The 19,391-nt window shown below is 39.9% G+C and overlaps 2 protein-coding genes across 5 annotated transcripts in view; one reads left to right on the plus strand and one right to left on the minus strand.

The window, feature by feature from the left end:
• Positions 1 to 208: 208 nt before the first annotated feature.
• On the minus strand, positions 209 to 4,632 carry tyr (tyrosinase). Of its 2 annotated transcripts, none has more exons than XM_008425495.2 (6): positions 4,276 to 4,632; positions 3,215 to 4,116; positions 2,610 to 2,826; positions 1,397 to 1,544; positions 1,115 to 1,296; positions 209 to 1,022 (listed from the first exon to the last, which is right to left on the minus strand). In XM_008425495.2, the coding sequence occupies exons 2-6, from the start codon at positions 4,040 to 4,042 to the stop codon at positions 775 to 777; spliced, it is 1,623 nt and encodes a 540-aa protein (XP_008423717.1). In that variant the 5' UTR covers positions 4,043 to 4,116; positions 4,276 to 4,632; the 3' UTR covers positions 209 to 774. The 2 variants fall into 2 exon arrangements, with proteins under 2 accessions (XP_008423717.1, XP_008423718.1); XM_008425496.2 differs by having other exon boundaries at positions 3,215 to 4,119.
• Positions 4,633 to 12,251: 7,619 nt separating this feature from the next.
• The window catches only part of grm5b (glutamate receptor, metabotropic 5b), a 76,333-nt gene continuing 69,193 nt past the window's right edge, over positions 12,252 to 19,391 (plus strand). The window contains exon 1 of one of the 3 annotated variants that reach the window (XM_008425499.2): positions 12,252 to 12,357. The gene's annotated coding sequence lies outside the window, so the exon portion shown is untranslated. Of the gene's footprint in view, positions 12,358 to 15,725; positions 15,987 to 16,239; positions 16,637 to 19,391 lie in introns of those variants that run through there. The other 2 variants (XM_008425498.2, XM_008425500.2) reach the window with 2 other exon arrangements.

A 19,391-nucleotide genomic window follows, 5' to 3' on the forward strand; every position in this document is an offset into this window, starting at 1 on the left:
AGTAAAGGATATAACAGTACTTAATGACATTACAGTCAGATTCCTACTTTTAAATAATGAAAATCAGACCTTTTTTTTTTTTACTATTTCAAATAAGCAGTCACCTCTGGAAAAACTTTTTAAATCTACTTTTCTGCATTTTCAACACATAAATTTAGAACGATCAAGTGTAATGTTTCTACCACTCATTCAGACTCATACGTTTGGGTATTAATTTAACACTTTATTTGTTTTTTATTTGCAAATTTACACTGGATTATCTAAGCACCATTGTGAACTCACAAAACACAGGTTCATATTTATTCATGAGATGAGTGCAGAGCTGCATGATTACATGACTCACTGTCTGTGGATGGCAATAATTTTGACCAGGAGTAACTTGGAGTTTCTCTGAGACGCTTCAAGGTCACGAGTTTAACAGCAGTGGAATTTTACAGTATTTAAACTTTGCCTAATTGGGTGAACTTAAAAGTTTAACACCCTACATGTCCCATGTAATTAGAATTACTCTTAAAGCGTAGTAAGATGTGAGGTAAATAATAGTTCTGTTCACGTTACTGGAAATCAAACAGTGCTCACATACTTCAGGTGACGTGAAAAACATGTTTTGTTCTCCTTGATGAGGCTTCACTGCTTGATCTGTAACTGCATCTATTACCTGATTCATTGTAATTATTTGCTTTGTTTTGCATCCCATTGGCCTTTTCGAAATGGAAGTATCCTGAACAGAGTTTGGACATTCATATGCAGCTGTTTGGGCGCTGTCTGTTTTTGTTAAAGAGTGGTTTGATACGACGACGATCCTTCCTCTGAGCTGCTCTGTAGTAGTGGCTGCCTCTCTCCATAACTCGATGCCCTCTTCCTTCTCTGGCTCCTCTTCCACCTCCTTCTTGCGAAGACTATCAGAACGGCAAAAATCGAAGCAATCAAAGCCCCCAGGATCCCGGCCCCAAGCAGCCACTGCCAGATTTCTTTGGCCTGCTCCAGGTAGGGGGTCACAAACTCCTGCACAAACCTCTGGCCTGTGGAGATGCAGAGTGGACAAGATGCAAGTAGAGGACAAATAGCTGCAGGAAAACACATTTACTGGACGCGTTTGAAATTATGCACTGACCTGGATCTAGCAGATAAGCATACTCATATCCTAGCACCCTGTTGGACAGGAAGTACTCTCCGTTTCTGTAGAGTGGAAGGAAAGGTATCATATAGTATCCGTCGTTGTGTCCAATAGGGGCATTTGCTCGTGGGTAGCTGCTCCTGAGAGGCTGGTGGGTCCTGAGCCAGCGCTCAAAGATGCTAAAAGTAAGACGCAAAATAAAGAAAATGTGGCGGATTGTTTAATTAGGTTATTGTGAGCAATTTTACATCCAGTTTGTATGTAAACGCCATGGGCTACCTGTCAATGAAAGTATGGTGCAACAGGAATATGGGGTCATTGGCTGAACCCTGGACGTTGGACATGGAGCCGTTCATAAAGACATGCAGGGAGTTGTGCATGGTGCTCTGGCCTGGTACTGCTTGGCCAGTCTCTGGGCTGGCAAATCCTGCAGGAGAAACACAGAGTCAAATATAGCAAAGGTAAATAATGACAAAATACAGAAAATATCAAGCAGAACGGGCCACATTAATTGTATGGAGATGAGAAAACAAATGAGGAGAATTTTAATTATATTCATGTATTTTAGGAAAGTAGATTAATTGGTTTTGCATGAAAAAGGTATGCAAAGACACACATTGTAGCGACAGAAGTTTATTCTCCTCTACAGCAGACAGTTAGCCTGAATACAGAGTGAGCTATCTGAGTTGCACACTTTAGCTAATAGGGTCATTTTTAGCTTAGCACTTTAGCACTTTTGCTAGTTTTGATCATGTTTAGCTACTTAGTTTCACCCAAATTATTATTTCTGGTTGTTTTATAAACTTTCATTTGAGTAAAGTTCAACATCTGTGTTGTTGCTTATGGTTATTGACTGTTTCAGCTGCACTGGGGCACTTTGAGAAAAAATGTGGACTTTGTCTAAGAATTTGAATGCTGCAGCTTTAAGAAGTCTTCAAGTTGTTAGACAATATGCTTTTATTTTGAAGTGGGTGGAAACCACTATTTACGCAGTTTTTTTTCCTTTCTGTCCTCATGTTCTCTCTTGTTTTCCCCACAATAACTTTATTTAAAGCAAGAAACAGACAGGAACAAAATAAAATGGACAGTAGAGATCAGGATATAAACATAAACACAATATCTAGGGGAATTTAGAACATGCAAATTATAATGTCAAAATTAAATTGATGCTCAAAGGTCGTACTCATTCAAAGTCAGATGTAATTTGAATTGCCAAAGTATTTCAACTTGACCACAGTGCAATAAGACAAAAAAAAGTAAATGCTTTTCGATTGAATACATATTTTAACCATCTGCTTCTTATTACACAAACTGTATTTCTTAACATTTCTGTTTGTTTTACATGGAATTGGAAGTAGCTCTTTCACTGTATGAAGATAAATATGTTGTGGTTGAAACATAGCTCTACCTTTTTATAATAAGTAATGTAGCAGGCATTTTGAGTAGGTGTTTAACTCACAGGAGTGTACAGGGAAATGTTTTGCATGTTTACCCTCCAGGACGTTTCTAAAGCTCATGTTGGCGAAACGGTCCATGTTTCCCGTCTCGTACTCAGGTAGGCCTACAGCAAAGTCCACATCAGCTGTTGTAGGAAGTCTCGGCACGCGGTTTCTATCGTGGTTGCCAGGATTACGCAACAGCGGACCCTCTCCAGTGGTATTGCACAGGACTTCTCGGTTGTTGTACTCCTCGGGCTGCGAGCAGATTACCTTCACCACAAGATATGCAAACACAAATGCTTCTTAAAACAATGTCAGTGAAGAGTCTTTAAATCTAAAACCGGAGCTGTCAGGTTAAGAGTTGCAGGTATCCCCTAAGCAGCAAAGTGTTTAGGATTGTATTAATAGCAAAGCAAGCAGAAAGCAAAATTCTTCAAGACAAGAAATGAGTAATGCTTCGATCCAATGGCAGGTGCAGCAACAAATGTTTTGAATTCAGCATTTCTAGGCTTCACCGATTAACTGAGCATAAAACTCAGAAAACTGTATCATTTCAAAAAAATCTGTGTGATTTAAAAATGAGAAAAGACTTTAAATCTGTTGTTGTTTCAATAGAAACAACAACAGATTTGTTGATTTGAAAGACATATTTTCCTACCTTCCATGAGGAGAAGACGGAAGCAGGGCTGATGAGGTTGGAATTGAGGGAGTTGCGTCCGCCCATGAGAGCATCGGTACACACTTCACAAGACTGGGCATTTCTCCAGTCCCAGTATGGGATGGTGAAGTTAAAATCCCCTGTAATTTTCCTTATCTCATTCTCCCAGTGAAGCAGGAAGACTCTGTGCCAGGGCAGAAATGCTGCAGATTCATGGGCAAAGTCGATGTCTCTCCAGACGTTCCCTGGCCCCCCTAGGAAGGTGTCTCTGGAGACATAGTAGTGTATCCAGACAAACAGATCGTAGGTGTTGATGTCAGAGAACATGGGGTTCTCGCCATCTTCTCCCATCTCTGCTCTAGTTGCTGTGGAGATGACGTAGTCAGGGTTGATGGTGTTTTTAGCCAGGTTGAGGTAAGAGATGAATTTCTGCTGCTCTGCAGTTGACATGGTCATGATGTTCCGTCGCACTGATTCCCTGTACTGAGCACAGTTTCCACCCCAGTACCCAAACCTGCACTCTCCACAGTTAAACCCTCCGTAGTTTCCGGCACAGCGACACGTACGGTTGAAGAAAGCCAAAGGCCAGCGCTCTCTGTCATCAATCCCAGTGTGTGGGTACTGTGGCCCGTTGGGCTCATCTGAGACCAGCACCTCGGTGCAGAACCCGCGGCCCGACAGAGCTCCGCAAGCCGAGCCGTCTCCTTCCCAAACTGGACAGCATTCTTTAGTTCGCAGCCCCTCGGAGTTGGCACAGGGGCGAGGAAACTGGGACGAACAAACCCCCATCAGGTGAAAAAGGACAACAGACCCAAACAGGTTCTTCATGTTGAAGAGTTACTTTGGTCTCCAAACACCGTGGCAATATTTCACAGAAACAGAACCTGTTACGTTCCAAACCTCTGCTGACAAACACAGAAAAGAAGAACTGCTTAGAAGATTGAGTGGCAAGAAGTCTCTTCTAGATATTGGAATTAAATCAACAGAATACCTCAGCAATCAATTGTACAAATGCAGAATATTTTAGAATCATTATGTTAAACTTGGATCTTGTAACCTACCATCTAAGCAGCTTCTAAACCTCCGTCGACCTTCTCTTTCGCACACCCAGGCAGCTCTCCCCTGGTCTCTGCCTACTCATTCAGCCGTTTTGGGGGCTGTCCTCAGAAAAAAGTGTGCAATTTCCTGCATTCACTCACACACAGATTATTACGAGCATCACATGCTCAGGATAATACTCTTGATTCCTTTTTTCACTTTGTCTTGAGATCAGCTGACCTCACCCTTTCCTACCTCAGGCAGAAGAGGGAGGTTTTGTGGTTATGTATGCACCACTGCAGGCCCCAACCCATCAACCACCCCTAAACAAAAACCCTCGAGGGCAGGAATTTACGCATGGCAAAATCAATGTCTCCCTCTGAAAGTGAGAGGAAGAACTGAGTAAAGATATGAAAGTGGAAAACTGATGTTTTACACTAATCAGAATTAGAACCCATTCTAATTTGACCCCAACATCTGCAGGGTTTTATTGAGTTTTGGCCCTAAATCCAATTAAGAATGTGTGGCAAGACTTGAAAATAGTTATGCTATATTCCCAAGAATTGAATAATATTTGCAAAAGGAAAACAGCATTTCTCATTTGATCCAAATATTAACATTTTAGTTTTAAAAATTGATTGCAGGCTTTGTGGAATCTTTGTTCTGAAATTTGTAGATAAAACGGTCAAAAGGTCTTTTTTTTTAATCTCATATTTTCTCTTCCAGGTTCCTCTTTCAGTAGTTCAGAAAAAAATGCTCAGTTTTCATCAATCTTCATCGAGGGTAGAGAAAGCAACAAAATAAAAATGCAAGGCTACATTTTAGTGTCACTCAAGTCAGCCTGGTATCATCAACAATCCCTTTCTAGATCAAATCTGTTTAATTTAGTACGACTCCATTTTCCTATGGAAGCTTCATCCTCTGCAGTGATTCGATGAATGAGCATTTCTTGCCAAATAAATGAAACAAACAGGTACTGAGGCTTGATATTCCTCTGCACTGACAAGTGGTCTTATTGAAAATGACAACAGCAATTCATACAGACATGATACAGAGTGTTAGTGCTGTTGGTATTTTACAGAGAGGGAAATAAAAACACAAGCTTTGACTGTGGAACAGAAAATGCACTGGAGAGACAAGGACACATTAAGTTTAATATATTAATAAATGCTGTGGCACTTCAGTATTTCACTTAAGCAAAAGAAACATTTCCTGACTCAGAAAAGTAAATTATTGTTTAATGCAGCCACTAATGTTATTCACAACCTTGTTATTTTTCATACAATAAAAGCTAAACCAACACTTGCTAAATGTATTTGTAGTGTTTGAATACATTTTCTTGTTGCACAGAAATGCAACGTTTTTGTTGTTCTGCTCTTACAACAGCAATAAGTCCAACAAGTTGATTATTAGCCGGCTATCAGCCTTGTACACAGCAAATCCAGGAGACCCAGATTAACACTGTCAGATTTGATTTCAACACTTTTAAAGTATCTATATGGGTCCACACCAGAAAGTGTTAATTTAACTCTTTTTAGAGAGTTAGTGCCTTAACTCTTATAAAGTGTCAAATATCAAATCTGTTGGAGTTAATAATTTAACACTTACTAACACTAATTCAGTGTTAGATCTTAATATTAGCTCTCACAGAGTACTTCTTTAACTTCTTAAGAGTTATTTGTAATTAATATTAAACAGGTACTTTATTGTTTTGAACTTTTAAAAATTCTTTGGAAAATAAACATTTAATAACAGACCCCAGAATTATCTGTGCAAACTCCAGGATCACAAGCCGCTCACATGCTGCTGTGGTCAGGCACGGGATGCAGCTTATCTGGCTGCAGGAACGCAGTAGAGCGCACAGGAATGACCGTCACAGGATAAACCCGCCCTCAGGGTTCCTTTGAGAGAGCCGAGTACAGATACGCTGTGTATTTCTTTGAACTTGCAAGGAATTTCACCTTATATAAGCCTGTGAAGTTTACTGCGATTCAGACCAGCGACTCCTGAATATTCCAGATGCCAGATGATGCCAGTAGAGTTAATATTTCAATATTTCTATTCTTCAACCAGACACAAGAGGGCAGTATGAGCTGTTTGTATGGTGGTATTGTGAATTTAACAAGCAATTTTATAGCACAAAAATCAAATCTTCAGTTGTTATGAAAATGAGAAATAACCTACTTTTTTTTGTTTTACTTTGCCTTGAAATTGGCTTCTATCCCTTCATGAAGCTCCTGCTCTTTCTGACACAGTAAGAAATGTTTAGGCCTCCCTGAATGGCTGCTGTGGGAGATTCAAGGATTTCTCAAACATGTATAAAAGAATCAAAGCCACACTACATGTGTGTTTTTGATGAGGAAATATCATTAAACCATTACAACATTTTATTATTTCCAATGACATTATTTACAACATTATATAAAAAGTATTGAACTAGTTCCTTACTGTTAACATAAAACATATTCTGCAATCAATACTGACGTTCCTCTTTCATCCACCTATCACGTAAGTGTTGGTTTATTTTCATTAAATGCATAGTTACATAAATGACCTAAGCACTTCGACCACTGAATGCGCTGACGCAGGTTGGTTAAGCGCTTGTGTCCGTACACTTTTAAAAGGCTTTAAGGGTCATAACCTGCTGACTTTTATGTGCCTCATTTGTATTTAGAAAAACGTCCAGTGGTGATTTTTAATCTAAGAAACAAAATGTCAAATTAACTCCACACACCACATATTTCTTGATACGAAATAAAGCAATAGCCGACCCCAACAACAACAACAAAAACATTTACTTTTCCCCAGGTTATCACTTTCTTCCTGCAGGGTAGAATTAATACACAACTGCAGGGTCCCCAGTATATGTGCTGAGCGTGTTATCGGAGCGTTCAGGTAGTCGGAGACACTGACAGCTTGTCAGCCTGTGCTGACAGTTAACACCGAGGCTGCTTTTTGTTTGGATGCACCCAGACGTCACAGCAGCCTGCAGTGATGTTGAGGACAAGCTCTTTTAAACTCTTTAAAAGTTGCCAAAAATACCACTAGTAATAACAGTCTACATGGTATTCTGAATACCTAGCCTGCAGGGAGAAACCTGTCAGTAATTTTTAAAATAAATAAATTTCCATAAGTTATCTTATTTTGAGCGGTGGTGTGTAAGAAGGCAACCAGATTCTTGTAAAAATATAACAGGGGATGTGTTTGTTTGACTTCTACCTTAATCTTATCGTATTGGAAACAGGAAATCAATGTGATCGTTTTTATCACAATATCACAAACTTGTCTAGTTACCATGAGACAAATGGCCATCATTAAAACCCAATCTTCATGTGGTCTGTGAGGCAGGAAGCGTTTAAATTAGAGTGAGTCTTTTATAACTGACGTCCTCGCTTCTCCGCTGGCGTTAAGCTGATGTTTTTAATTCTCTATTTGTCTCACTTAGAGGGAAAATATCACAGAAAAGTGTCAAACCTGTAGATCAGCTGCGTGTCTATGGCAACCGTGGGCATCCACTGTTATCCAGAAATGCCATTGAATAATTGATTTGCTGAATGACACGGAGTCTCTTGTTCTGCAATTTGTGGAGGAGTGTGGGAATAAGAATATTTTATCCGATGGATGTTGCACGTCTGCCGAGGACACTCTGATGCACACGCTGATTATGATTATGCAAACATAAGGAGTGCAGGTGTTGGGTTATTTCTTGTAGCATTTATTCTGTCACTGTAATCTCATTTTCCTCCAACCAGGGGGAACTGTTGCTATTTTCTCCCCCCCACATGCCCCACAAACTCTGCCTAACAGTGTCAGTGTCAGATTACGCTCATATTCTGTTATAATAGGATGATTTTCATCAGCTCTGTCATTAAATCCAATCCCCACATCATTTGACATGCTACACTCTATTACATGAGATTGAATTGTCTCAGTTTGATCAATTGTAATTCAATTATTGATACTAATTTGCACTACTGAAGTCTCAAGAGTCCCTTTTTGGGTACTCTGCTTACCATTTTGTTTGTGTGTGTGTGCGTGTGTGTGGGGGTGTGCATGTGTGTGTGTCTACTTATGAGCATGAGGCAACTTGATAGCTGATTTTCTGCTTTACAAAAACAACGGTTTACCATGAAAAGTGATCCTAAGGTCATTTGCAATATCAGTGGAATGATGTAATATGGCAAGAGTCTTTAAGGTTTGCATGAACTGTGATGTATATGAGTGAAAATATTTGTTTTTTTTTTAATTATATTGTTTTGTGAAGGCCTGGTCCTAAAGGCCAGTATTACCTTATGGTAAAAGGCATAAAAACATATACAGGGGGATTAAGCTACATCCTAAAATCAGAGGATGGAGCCTCCAGAAGCTCAAATTTTAAGTCCAAATGTGTTTTAGGAGCAGCTTAGTCTGCAGCTCACATCTGGTATGCCGTGATTTATGATTCATAGTGATCCTGTAAGCCATTACTGGCAGTCGATTCCTTTTTAAATGGTGCATTCAAGTGATCACTAACACTGTTGTGGTCTTTTGGTCATCAGTCACCTCTTAATGCATGACATAATTTGGATCAATGGACGAAGGGGGCTGCTGCCAGATGTATCTGCTTGCAGTCAGTGTTCTTCCTTACAACAGGCTTATGATGATAAAATGATTAAAACACAAAAAAGGAAAAGCCTGCGATGGACTGGCACCCTGTTCAAGGTACACCCCGCCTCTGGAGGTCGGCATCAGCCCTAAATGTGATCCTACATAGACAAGCGGCTATAGACAGTGGATGAATGGATGGATTTAACATAATGAGCAGTCTGCTGTCGGTATTACTTAGGACTAAATCATTTAAAAATAGCTATTCAACCATTTTATATAACAAATTCTAGATCAAAAAGAGCAAAGCTAAATGATTCACAAACTAAATACTTGAACAGTTGCAGGTTTTGATAGGAAAGGATTGGCTCACAACCCATCACGGCACAAATGATAGAAAAAGCACAAGCACTTAAACATAAAACAGTTTGAATTACAGAAACAGATAGAAATAAATCTTATGTCTGGAGAAGATTAATGTGTCTCCCGAGACATTTGGTGGAGGTGCTGTGAGGTGCCAGGGAAGCTTTTAAGGTTTATCCAGTCACTGTTTAACTTCAGAAAGAGCTGCGTTCTCATTATTTTCACAATTCTGAGCTTGTCTTTTTGCCGTTTCCATTTGCTTTGTGAATGGGCCTTGTCAAGTGAGGTAGTGACAGTCCTACGTCACCGGATTCTAACAGGGGCAAGTTAGCTTCACCGGTTGAAGGAGTGATGATTGGTTTGTGTGACCAGCCAGCTGCAGGGTATAAAAGCACAAAGAAGACTCAGAAATAATTTTCCTTTTACAAATGTGTTCTTGGTTAACAAGAAACCACTATAATTGTTCATTATTATTTTATTTTATGTAAGAACGTTATGTGGACACTTTCAAAAATGATCTTATGCACAGTGCTGATGTCAATGCTTCATGACGTCTCTTGTTGTCCCGCGCTGCTGGCTTAGCTTCTGAAAGCTCACAGCTGAGTGTAATATCGTCGCCTCCTGTTGAGTTATGACTGGCCAGAGGCACGTCGGAGACAATTCATCTTTCTGAGTTCATGACGTTTGTAAATGTTATGTGAAAGAGGAACCTCAAAGCCTGATCTTTGTTTTTCGGTGTTTTCAGTACACGACCTTAGATGTCCAATGGAGTGGTTTGTGATGTGTGAAATGGCTAGGACGAGAGTTAGCTTGTCCATGTCCGAGGCAATAGTTCTCACCTGTGAAAGCAGGTGATGTTCTGGAGTGTTGTTATTCTCTGCCTCAGGCAAAGGAGTTCAAGTCTCTTCTGGTGTCTTTCACACTGTTGATGGAAGGACAGTGTGTAGGTCCTTATGTAGGGTAATCTGGACACTGGACACTGCTCTACTCTGTTGGGGTGAAAGAAAATTAAGTTCGACCTGCATCTAACATCATGAGATATGGACCTAAAATAAAGGCTCCCTTCATATTCTCTAAGATGGGAACACAAAGATTACATTGTGTTAGTGTGAGAGACATGTCTGGACTTTCATCCTGAACTTACTGCCTCCATTATCTGCTCTTAAGTGGAACGCAATAAATGTACAAATTGATTTTTATGGCAATTGTTGAGACAGAAAAAACTGTTATCTGAAGCTATTGCTTTCTTTGCTTGGTTATGTTTTGTCTGAAGCCATGCGACTGGGTCGAAACAAAATGTTCCAAATTTTTGCTGAAATCGCCACAACTTTGGGTGATTTGAGCAAAAAAAAAAAAAAAATCATAATTTCTTGGAGGGAAAACTTGTCATGTAATTTAAATTCAGATTTCAAGCAAGATTTATTATTGGTCCCAAACAAAACAAATAAGCACATAAGATTTACTTTAACTTATTTTTTTCTTATTCTTCCCATGCATGATGGATTTTCTCTGGGTAATCTGACATATTCTCATGGTCACAAGGCCAGTTTAGACTGGTCAAAAAAAAAAAAATCTATTTTCTGTTCATGAATGGTTTTTGACCAGTGTTTCCCAATACTGGTCCTCAGGGACCACTACCTTGCATGTCTAAATTGTCCTTAGCTCTCAGTGACATGTACCTGGTTTGCATGTCTTTGTGTTTACTTTTGACAACCAGTTCAGAGTTTGCCCAGGATATCACCCAATGACCGCTGGAGATGAGCACAACCCCCTTATAATCCTGCCAGGATTAAACAGGTGTAGAAATTGATGGCTGATTCTGTGTTGAGCAGAATCCCTTAGCAGTCACTCGGTAAGCTTGTATGTCTCTTTTCTTCATCTGATCCAAGTTCTGCTCTACATTTTAATGAAATTCCAAGAATGTTCAGGACAATTTTCACTTTATAGACACTGTCGCTCAAAACCATTTAGTTTTGTGCTTAGATCTCTGCAGCCCTTTAACTTTCTGTTCAGATCCATTGAGATTCTGTCAGTGTTTAAATTTGTGTGTCATAGAAACCTCCTTGAATCCAAAGTGAATATTCTGATCTTGTTAATGTCAAGTTCTTATAAACACTACAACGTTTTACTATTTCTATTGATTCATTTAATAAGATTTTTCTGTTATTTTTCTTTTAAGTTTTAAGGCTTTTTTTTTTTTTTACTGATGTATCTTACTCTGCAGTAACTCGTCTACTGGACTGTAAGAAAGGGACTTTACATTACTGTTGAAATGTTCTGGTTTACTGTACACAGAAATTGCTTTTCTTCTTCTTCTTCTGAGTGAAACTAGAGTTTGATTGAGAATCTATAAGCCGGTGTTTTGCAGAAAAAGAAGCTTGACAGTCTGGAATTTCGAAGATATTCTTAGTTGGTCTGTGAGCCAGTTGCGTCTGTTGTCCTTTAAAAGCTGAATATTCATTAAATATATTTTGTTTCTACATGTGGCTGCACAAGGGCACATTTGGGTGAGGCATGCAGACAGTTTGCAAGTGAACTATTGACAGTCTTGATGGCTTTCTTGTTTTAAAACGAACCCATAATTGTAAGAAAACATAGAACAGAGATCAGGTTAAGGTTACCACTATGTCCAACCTTCATGTGTTTGCACGACAAGGCAGTGTCTAAAAATGCACAGCTGTGTATGTGTACGCATATATGTCATGCTCTTTTAATGGTTCACTAATCCCAAGTGCATTTGGCAGACAAATTAATCCAAGCCTTGTCATAGCCAAGCTCTAAACCTGCCCCCCGCATGTATCCCGTAGACCCATCTCCATCTCTCTTTGGATCTCTCCCCGGGCTTTACTGTACCAGTATGCATCTCCAGATGGTATCGTGGAGGTAGGTGTGATGTGAGATAGAGAAGGAGAGACAGAAAGCAAACAGAGAGATGGTGGGAGACCTGTGATGGACAAAGCCTCCTCATTGGAGCAGAGAGGAAGCGAGACAGAAAAGATAGAGACAGACAGAGAGAGTTATAGAGAGAGAGAGAGAGAGGAGGGATGTTCATTTGTTGCCATAGTGAAAAAGTAGATTAACCACAGTGAGCATGATGCCGTGATGCACTGGTGAGGGATGCTGTGTTTCTGTGGGAGTATTCACCCCTGCAAGCTGAGGTATGTGACTCTTAACTTCTTTTATTTGGTATGCACAGTTGAAAACAACATTTTACACGCATTTAGGTGACCTAGTCTAAGCAACCCGTCATGCATTTCAGAGAAAGAAGTATTTCCAGATAACTCTCTGTTTCTTGGACAGCTTTCGGAATATTCCTTTGCAAAAGAAAAACAAAAATCTAATAAATAAATAAATAAAAAAAGCCCCAACAATTGCAATTTGTTTGTAATTGTATTTTCAGACAAAACTGTTTCTGAAATATTATTGTCTGCATATTTAGCCACAGTGGAGGTCAAGCCACACTTCTGGCTTTCTTTGGCACAAAAAGCAAGAAAAGATAAAAAATATATATATTATAGTAACAGTCATATATTTTGCATTTGTAGGATCTGATAAGAATATATTTGAAACACTGATTTTCTTAGAGTCTCAAGAAGCTTGTTGTGTCTGGCAGCCTCTGTGTTGTCATTGCATAATGGAGACCATAGTGAGATGCTTCCATTAGATGTGCATTGACTTTTTTATCATTAATGATTTAATCTCTGTGGCTCTGTAGCTGGATGCCAAACAAATCCGTATAGGTTAATGGCTCTTTTACTCTCATGCGACCGCATTGAAACTTCAAATGTTAATCGATCTCCTCCTCTGCGTAGTCATCTCAGCCCATGGAGTCACCTCTGGTGCCTGTCTGATCTGTGAGAAGAAAGGGATACACTCAGTCTATCTTGATCCGAAACATCTGATTAAATGCACATAGACGGGCAATTACAGCATAATAAGCCTTTTTTATAGAAGGCATTAAGAAATTGAGAAATCAAGAAATTATAAGCAAAAGACACAGCTGAGAAAAAGAAACAATGAAGGCTTTGATTTTTGTTCTGCTTGCCGGTATCCTAATATCGACTGATATCTTGTATAACAAAATTTGACACAGCCTGTTAAAGAAATCAAATTAGCTGCTCTGATTGACAAAATTAGGCACCTAAATGTGTCATAACTGCAACCAGTTTCTATGGCAAGCCATAGTAGCATATGATCAGCCAGCAGTCTAAACTCCCGATAAATACTGTGATCAAGGTACAAAGATGAGTCCCTGTGTAATTTGCCTCTGGCCCTTGACAAATCACCAACAGAGGAGGCTCGGCCTGAGAGTTTTCGAAAACAAAGAGGAGACGGCAGAACCATAAGTGGCACAGTCCAGAGTGCCAAGGAGTCCTGTGTGTGAAATCAGTGTCTAACATCTCACCTGTATCATTATTTTTTTGAACAATACAAAAATTGCTTATGGGTTTAATTAGTTTTTTTTATATATCTTACTCGGCCAGCGTATCTAAAGTAACAACACTGACATTTCAGTTTCACCGATTTTATTAGTGAAAAACTGTTTGTCAGCTCATAATTTTTTAAAAGTGGCTGCATTGTTTTTAGTAGTCTGCTGATTTTTATAGTAATGTTTTGTTTTACTTGAGGTGCTGCTGGGTACCATTTAGAAAAACGAACCATTTCAATGATTTGTGGTGGAGCGAAGGTCAGGAAAGTTAATCTTTTCAGGCTGCCCATGGTGTCAAAGGAAGAGTTTCGGTTTATCCATGTTCTCTTTCATAATAACCTATAAAGTTACTCTAGAAGAGGCTAAAAGATGACAACATTATTTATGCTGTTTATCTGTCTTAATTTAACTTTAACTTGAATAAAGTCGCATAAACATCCCACCCAACATCATCAGTGTTCCAGTACTAAGTTAGAAAACCACTGGGATTTATTTGCTGCTTGCTGTCTTAGTATTAGAAATTCTTGTAAATAATGTTTCACAGCATTTTACACAATCAATCTCATGATGAACAGCGTTTGTTGCATATACTTCAGAAGACAGATTTGAAATGTAGGTGCATGGTTGGCCTGAACTATGTTCCAGCTTCAAACTTGGAAAAACTGTGACATTAGCTAATTAAACTCTGCACTCAGCTATTGCCCTGTATTGCCTTTCAGCAAGAAAGCACCTTCGAAATCTGACCCTAGAGTTTGCATGTTCTCCTCATGCATGTGTGGGTTAGGGTTCTACTGATGGGTTCTCTCCATGTACATAACTCCCCCTGTCCAAAAACAAGACTGTTGGACTATTTGGTGTGTGGAGTCAGTGTACCCTGCAGCTTTCATTGGAGAAAGTTACCGGCTCCCTTACAACACCGCAAGGATTAGCTAGACTGTGAATGGACAGACTTAAGGTACCTTACAACAAAGATAACATTGGATTCCAATATTGTTGTTGAATATTGTTGCAAACTACATTTTCCTCACTACTGTCTTTTCTAACATCACAGAATCCCCTCCACTTTGATCTTTACTGCTAAGGAATATATCAGTTGTGGTTATAATGGATGGTGGAAGCTTGTTCATTGTGCTACATTAATTATCAGAGAGCAGAGTTTTATGCCACAGCTGCTGAAATATCATAGCCTACCAAATATTCAATTGAAATGATCCATTGGACATATTGATAATGAGATGACCATTGCAATTCAATATGTACTTAGGTGTAATTGTAACACTTGAAGAATATATTCACTTTTAAATACAGTATGAAGTCTGTGACTGATTTAACACAATATAAACAATCTGAAGGGCTAATAAGCAGTTTATTGTTTAGGCTATTGCTGGACAGGCGTCATATTAGATTTTGTAGTTTGGTTAGATGAGAAAGCTCCAACCGCATCAGAATATTTAGGTAAGTTTGTGTTTTTTCAAATACACCATGATACAATCTGTACTAAATAAGGTAGTAAGCATTACAAAGAGATCAATACACACTTTAAGATCTGCTTGGCTAAAAAAAACCCCAACACATTTGGGATTATCTTGCTAACCAGACATGCTAAATATATCCAGGTGTAGGCGTATTTAATACAACAGGACTGAGACAAATGGGACAATGTAAGGCGGAAACATAGAGCCACTCCCACCTGAAGACAGTTTGGGGCGACTAAGACATGTTTTGGGGCTGTGAAGCTGTAGAGTAGGATAACCCACACATTCACATGGAAAACAACACATTTATCACCAATTTTTTAGAAACCTTGTTATCCTGTAGACTGAAAAATCGACCCAATGTTTGATTAAAAGTGTCCAGACACTCCAGCTAAATGCCCCAGGTATACACCTGCACACCCAACTAAAACACTGAATACTCACACCTCACTGGGTCTGTATGGGACAGGAAAGTGGTGCAAGCTAAAAGCTGTCTGGTTGTAGCTGAGCTGTAAAAAAGAAAATTGGAAAAGAATGCTTCAGACAAGTAGCTCTGCTGAATGAATATGAGCAGCAGCAGAGGGGGGTCGTGGAGAGCGGGAGGGAGAGGGGCAAAGATAATATGAGGGGAGATGTGCTGAAAAGAGGAGGAGCAGAGAGGTGTGTTGAAGGAGAGAGGTGTTTGGAGAAGAGGCTCAGGTGTGCGTGACTGGAAAACGGAGGAAGCTTCGGAAGCTGCACAGCGATCTGCTGCTGCTGCTGCTTTCGGGCTGTTTGACATTGGGGTATCGGCAGTCTCTCTCGTCTCTGGCGGCAGCATGCATCTTAATTGTGAAGCGGGACCGTGCGGGTGATTTCAGAGAGACATGACGGACCCTATGAGGTAAAAGATCTGAGTTAAGATTTGAGAGAAATACGCCTGCAATGGAAGATACATGTCATTTATTCACTAAGGATATACTCAGTGTTCTGTTTTCTGACTGGAAAATATTTGTCGCACTTTTCTTGCATTAACTTGCGGTAACATCTGGGTTTGCCATGACTCACTTAGAATGTAACCTAGTTTAAGGAAACATCCCGTTCCTCTGGTGTTAGTGGGGGGGACAGAGTCGCATCAGTGAGACGGGGGACTGAACCCCGCTTTTCATCCGTGCATGCTGCAGCAGCGTTCATTTCAGACGGTGTCTCTGTCATGTTTTTGCGTCCTTCGGTCATTATAAATCATGTTTAGTTAGACTGGGTGCAAATGTTGGGCTCTTATGGTATTTTGCGGTAGGGCTGTTGCAGCGCTGCGCCAGTTCTTCTCCTTGGAGAGCCAGGCACTTTGACCAGACGCGGCTCGTCAGTGATTAATTAAGGGCTTGCAAAATGTCAGATCAGTCTGGTAATTAAACTCAGAATACATGCATGCAAAAAAAAAAAAAAGAAAAAAAGAAGAAAAAAAAGATATTACAGTAGGTATCTGCATAGCGGCTATCACAGGAAAGTCTAAACGGATTGCAGGAGAGGCGACTAAAGGTCAATGCTTTTTCGGTGAGTTTTGCATTCTGTTCTTGCACACCTTTTGTGATGTTTGCATCAGGTAGGGGTGCAACCTTGCTATTGACACATGTGGTCATATTACTGAGATTGCGTAACAACCATTTAAGCCTGCCAAACTGAACAGCAGCCTTACAGGTGCATGCTCTCAGGCATGAATGCCTGACATTCTCTATTTAGAAGAAAGTGCACACCTGAAAACAAACAAACAAAACAAAAAAACCCTAATTTCTGTTGGCAGTATTTTTAATCTGAGCTTTGGAAATTGCTCCTAAAATGTTACAGAGGTAATCCCAGAAATGAAGTGATGATCTTTATTGATAACCCCTTGAATTAAAAAAAAGAAGAAAACTGCTAAACTATTGCTTTCCCTGGATCTCTGGAGAAGATAGCCCCCTCACTCAGGAATAAGCACACACTGCCAAACGCCCACTCAGCAAAAGAGCAAAAGCCTTCCTTGAATGGGGGAACAACAGGAAAAAGCAGAGTGACCTATTTACGCTTTAGAGACTAATTCCAGAAACAACATGATTCAATGTCGGTGTTGCCTATTTTTTGTATTTTTTTTAAGGGGTCCTGTGAAATGTATGCAGCCACATAGCAGTGTGTACACATTTGCCCTTAGAGAATGATTCTGTGCAGCAGGAGAGTGAAGCGCTCACTCCAACAGGGTGATAGCAGAATGGACCTCTTTTAAATCCATGTGGGTGGACATGCATCCATTTGTGAATGGTATATTGGGTGCTTGCTTGCGCTTTTTCCATCCTGTGTTTGTTTCCCAGTTTGGGTAGGTGAATAATTGCATGCAGCTTATTGATGTACATTCGCCGTTTGATGATCCCCCTTACCTCTGATCTGCTGATAGGAAAGAGCACAGTGGGGTTTGCCTTGAAATTCTGCATATGATGAAAAGAGCTACTCTGGTTTAGTTAAATTCTCCAGACACTGCCCACTGCTGCACTTGTTTTAATTACAAACACAACTGCCTTAACCACGCAGAACAGAGAGGGGGGGACTTCATTTTTTCATATCCTGTGGAAGGTAATGTCTTCTCCTTGCAACCTAGTAAAATAAAGGTTTTCTCAACACAGACAGCAGCACTAATAAGATGCACTGTATTAAAGTAAGGCTACAAAGTAGAGGAAGCTTTTTTTTTGCATCCTTCTTTATGTTGGTGTAGAAGTTATTTCATTGAGGTTTATTGTACACTTGTGAGTATTTTAGATAGAACTAAAGGTATAACTGCTTAATGGTGTGCAAGAAACACAGGGAATGAGTTGCCCATTAAGCCTTAACAACAAGACAGCAACATGGAAGAGAATGATACGGGAACCCAGTAAGCGACTCAGAGAGTTGCAAATAAAGACGGGGATTCTTGTTGGGAGAGATTGCTATAATCCACTTCATTTCACAGCAACCCTTTAACACTGGCATGGAGGTGATGCATTTGATTTTACCATGAAATTTCAGAGGGAAGCCCAGTGGACAAGGGGGGCGCAGTTCATTCAAATTCAGGGAATATGTCCTTGCCATTGTGTTTCAGTCATCCTAAACTCTGTAAAAATTCAGAATTTTCTGTAGATGCTGTGAACAAAATTCTGAAGTTATAGCTGGAGAAGATTTTCAGGTCGTAATCCTGACCAGTGCTGCTGTTGTCAAGTGCTTGGAAAGAGGGAACCAAAAGCAGAGTTGGAGTCAAACGCCAGATAATAGAGGTTTAATGGAAAGCAAGAGGAAACTTGAAGCCGTAGTCGAACAGATGATGGAGATGAAGCTTCGTAGCAGACGAAGGTTTGGGAGCTGGCCGAGCTGGAGCCGAGGACAGAGAATCCAACAATTAGAATCACCTCAACAAGCCTGAAGTTATTCAGAGGCCAGGATCAGTACCATCACTGAATCTGAAGATCTGCCGATGAGTGGATGTAGAAAAGGATGTTTATGGAAGGAGGTGATTGGAAACAGTTTCGCCAAAGTCCCGCCCATTAAATGTTTCTGCAGCCTAGGAGAAGACCACCTAGCCCACAGGTGTCAAACTCCAGTCCTGAAGGGCCACTGCCCTGCAACTTTTAGATGTGCCTCCACTGCACCACACCTGAATAGAATAATTATGTCATTAGCAGGGCTCCACACAAGAAGGAGGTAATGAATCCATTTCATTCCAGTGTTTTGCACATCTAAAAACTGCAGGACAGCAGCCTTTGAAGACTGGAGTTTGACAGCCCTGGCCTAGCCAGACACTGTTTGTGAGTCCTTTGTATTTAAAACCAAATTTTTTCTAATTAGATGGAGTTTGGAGAAAATTGTAATATATATGAGTAAACATGACGGACTACAGTTTTATTTATGTAAGATAACAAATTTTGGTTTCTATGAGGGAGGCCTTTTTGCTGCATAAAACAGCATTGAAATTGAATAATACTTAAAGGAAAATTAAATGTTGTAAAATCTCATATTATTCAAGGTTCTCCAAATAGTTGTTGCAGATGGTGATGGCAGTGGGTAGGAAGTGTCTCCTAGAGCAGTCTGTATAACAGTGAATTTGAAGTAGCCTCTGACTGAAGACTCTTTGTTTTTCTGTAACAGTTTCATGAAGAGAATGCTCAGGGTTCACCACAATTTTCATGATTTTTCTGAAGAATCCTTCTTTACTCTATCCTCTCCAGAGGTGCCACAGTAATCCCCAGAACAGAACTAGCCTTCTTCATGATGTGGTTTAGCCTATTGAAGTCCCTGCTTCTGATGATGTTAC

This window comes from Poecilia reticulata, linkage group LG13 (assembly GCF_000633615.1).
Source record: "Poecilia reticulata strain Guanapo linkage group LG13, Guppy_female_1.0+MT, whole genome shotgun sequence".
In the NCBI taxonomy this organism is placed as follows: Eukaryota; Metazoa; Chordata; class Actinopteri; order Cyprinodontiformes; family Poeciliidae; genus Poecilia; species Poecilia reticulata.

Excerpts from the sequence above, each read along its gene's own strand:
- tyr (XM_008425495.2), bottom strand. The coding sequence starts at position 4,042 with ATGAAGAACCTGTTTGGGTCTGTTGTCCTTTTTCACCTGATGGGGGTT. Across the intron at positions 2,827-3,214 it reads CCGTCTTCTCCTCATGGAAG|GTAATCTGCTCGCAGCCCGA; the intron begins GTAGGAAAATAT and ends CTTGTGGTGAAG. Across the intron at positions 1,545-2,609 it reads CTTTAGAAACGTCCTGGAGG|GATTTGCCAGCCCAGAGACT; the intron begins GTAAACATGCAA and ends TTTCTCCTGCAG.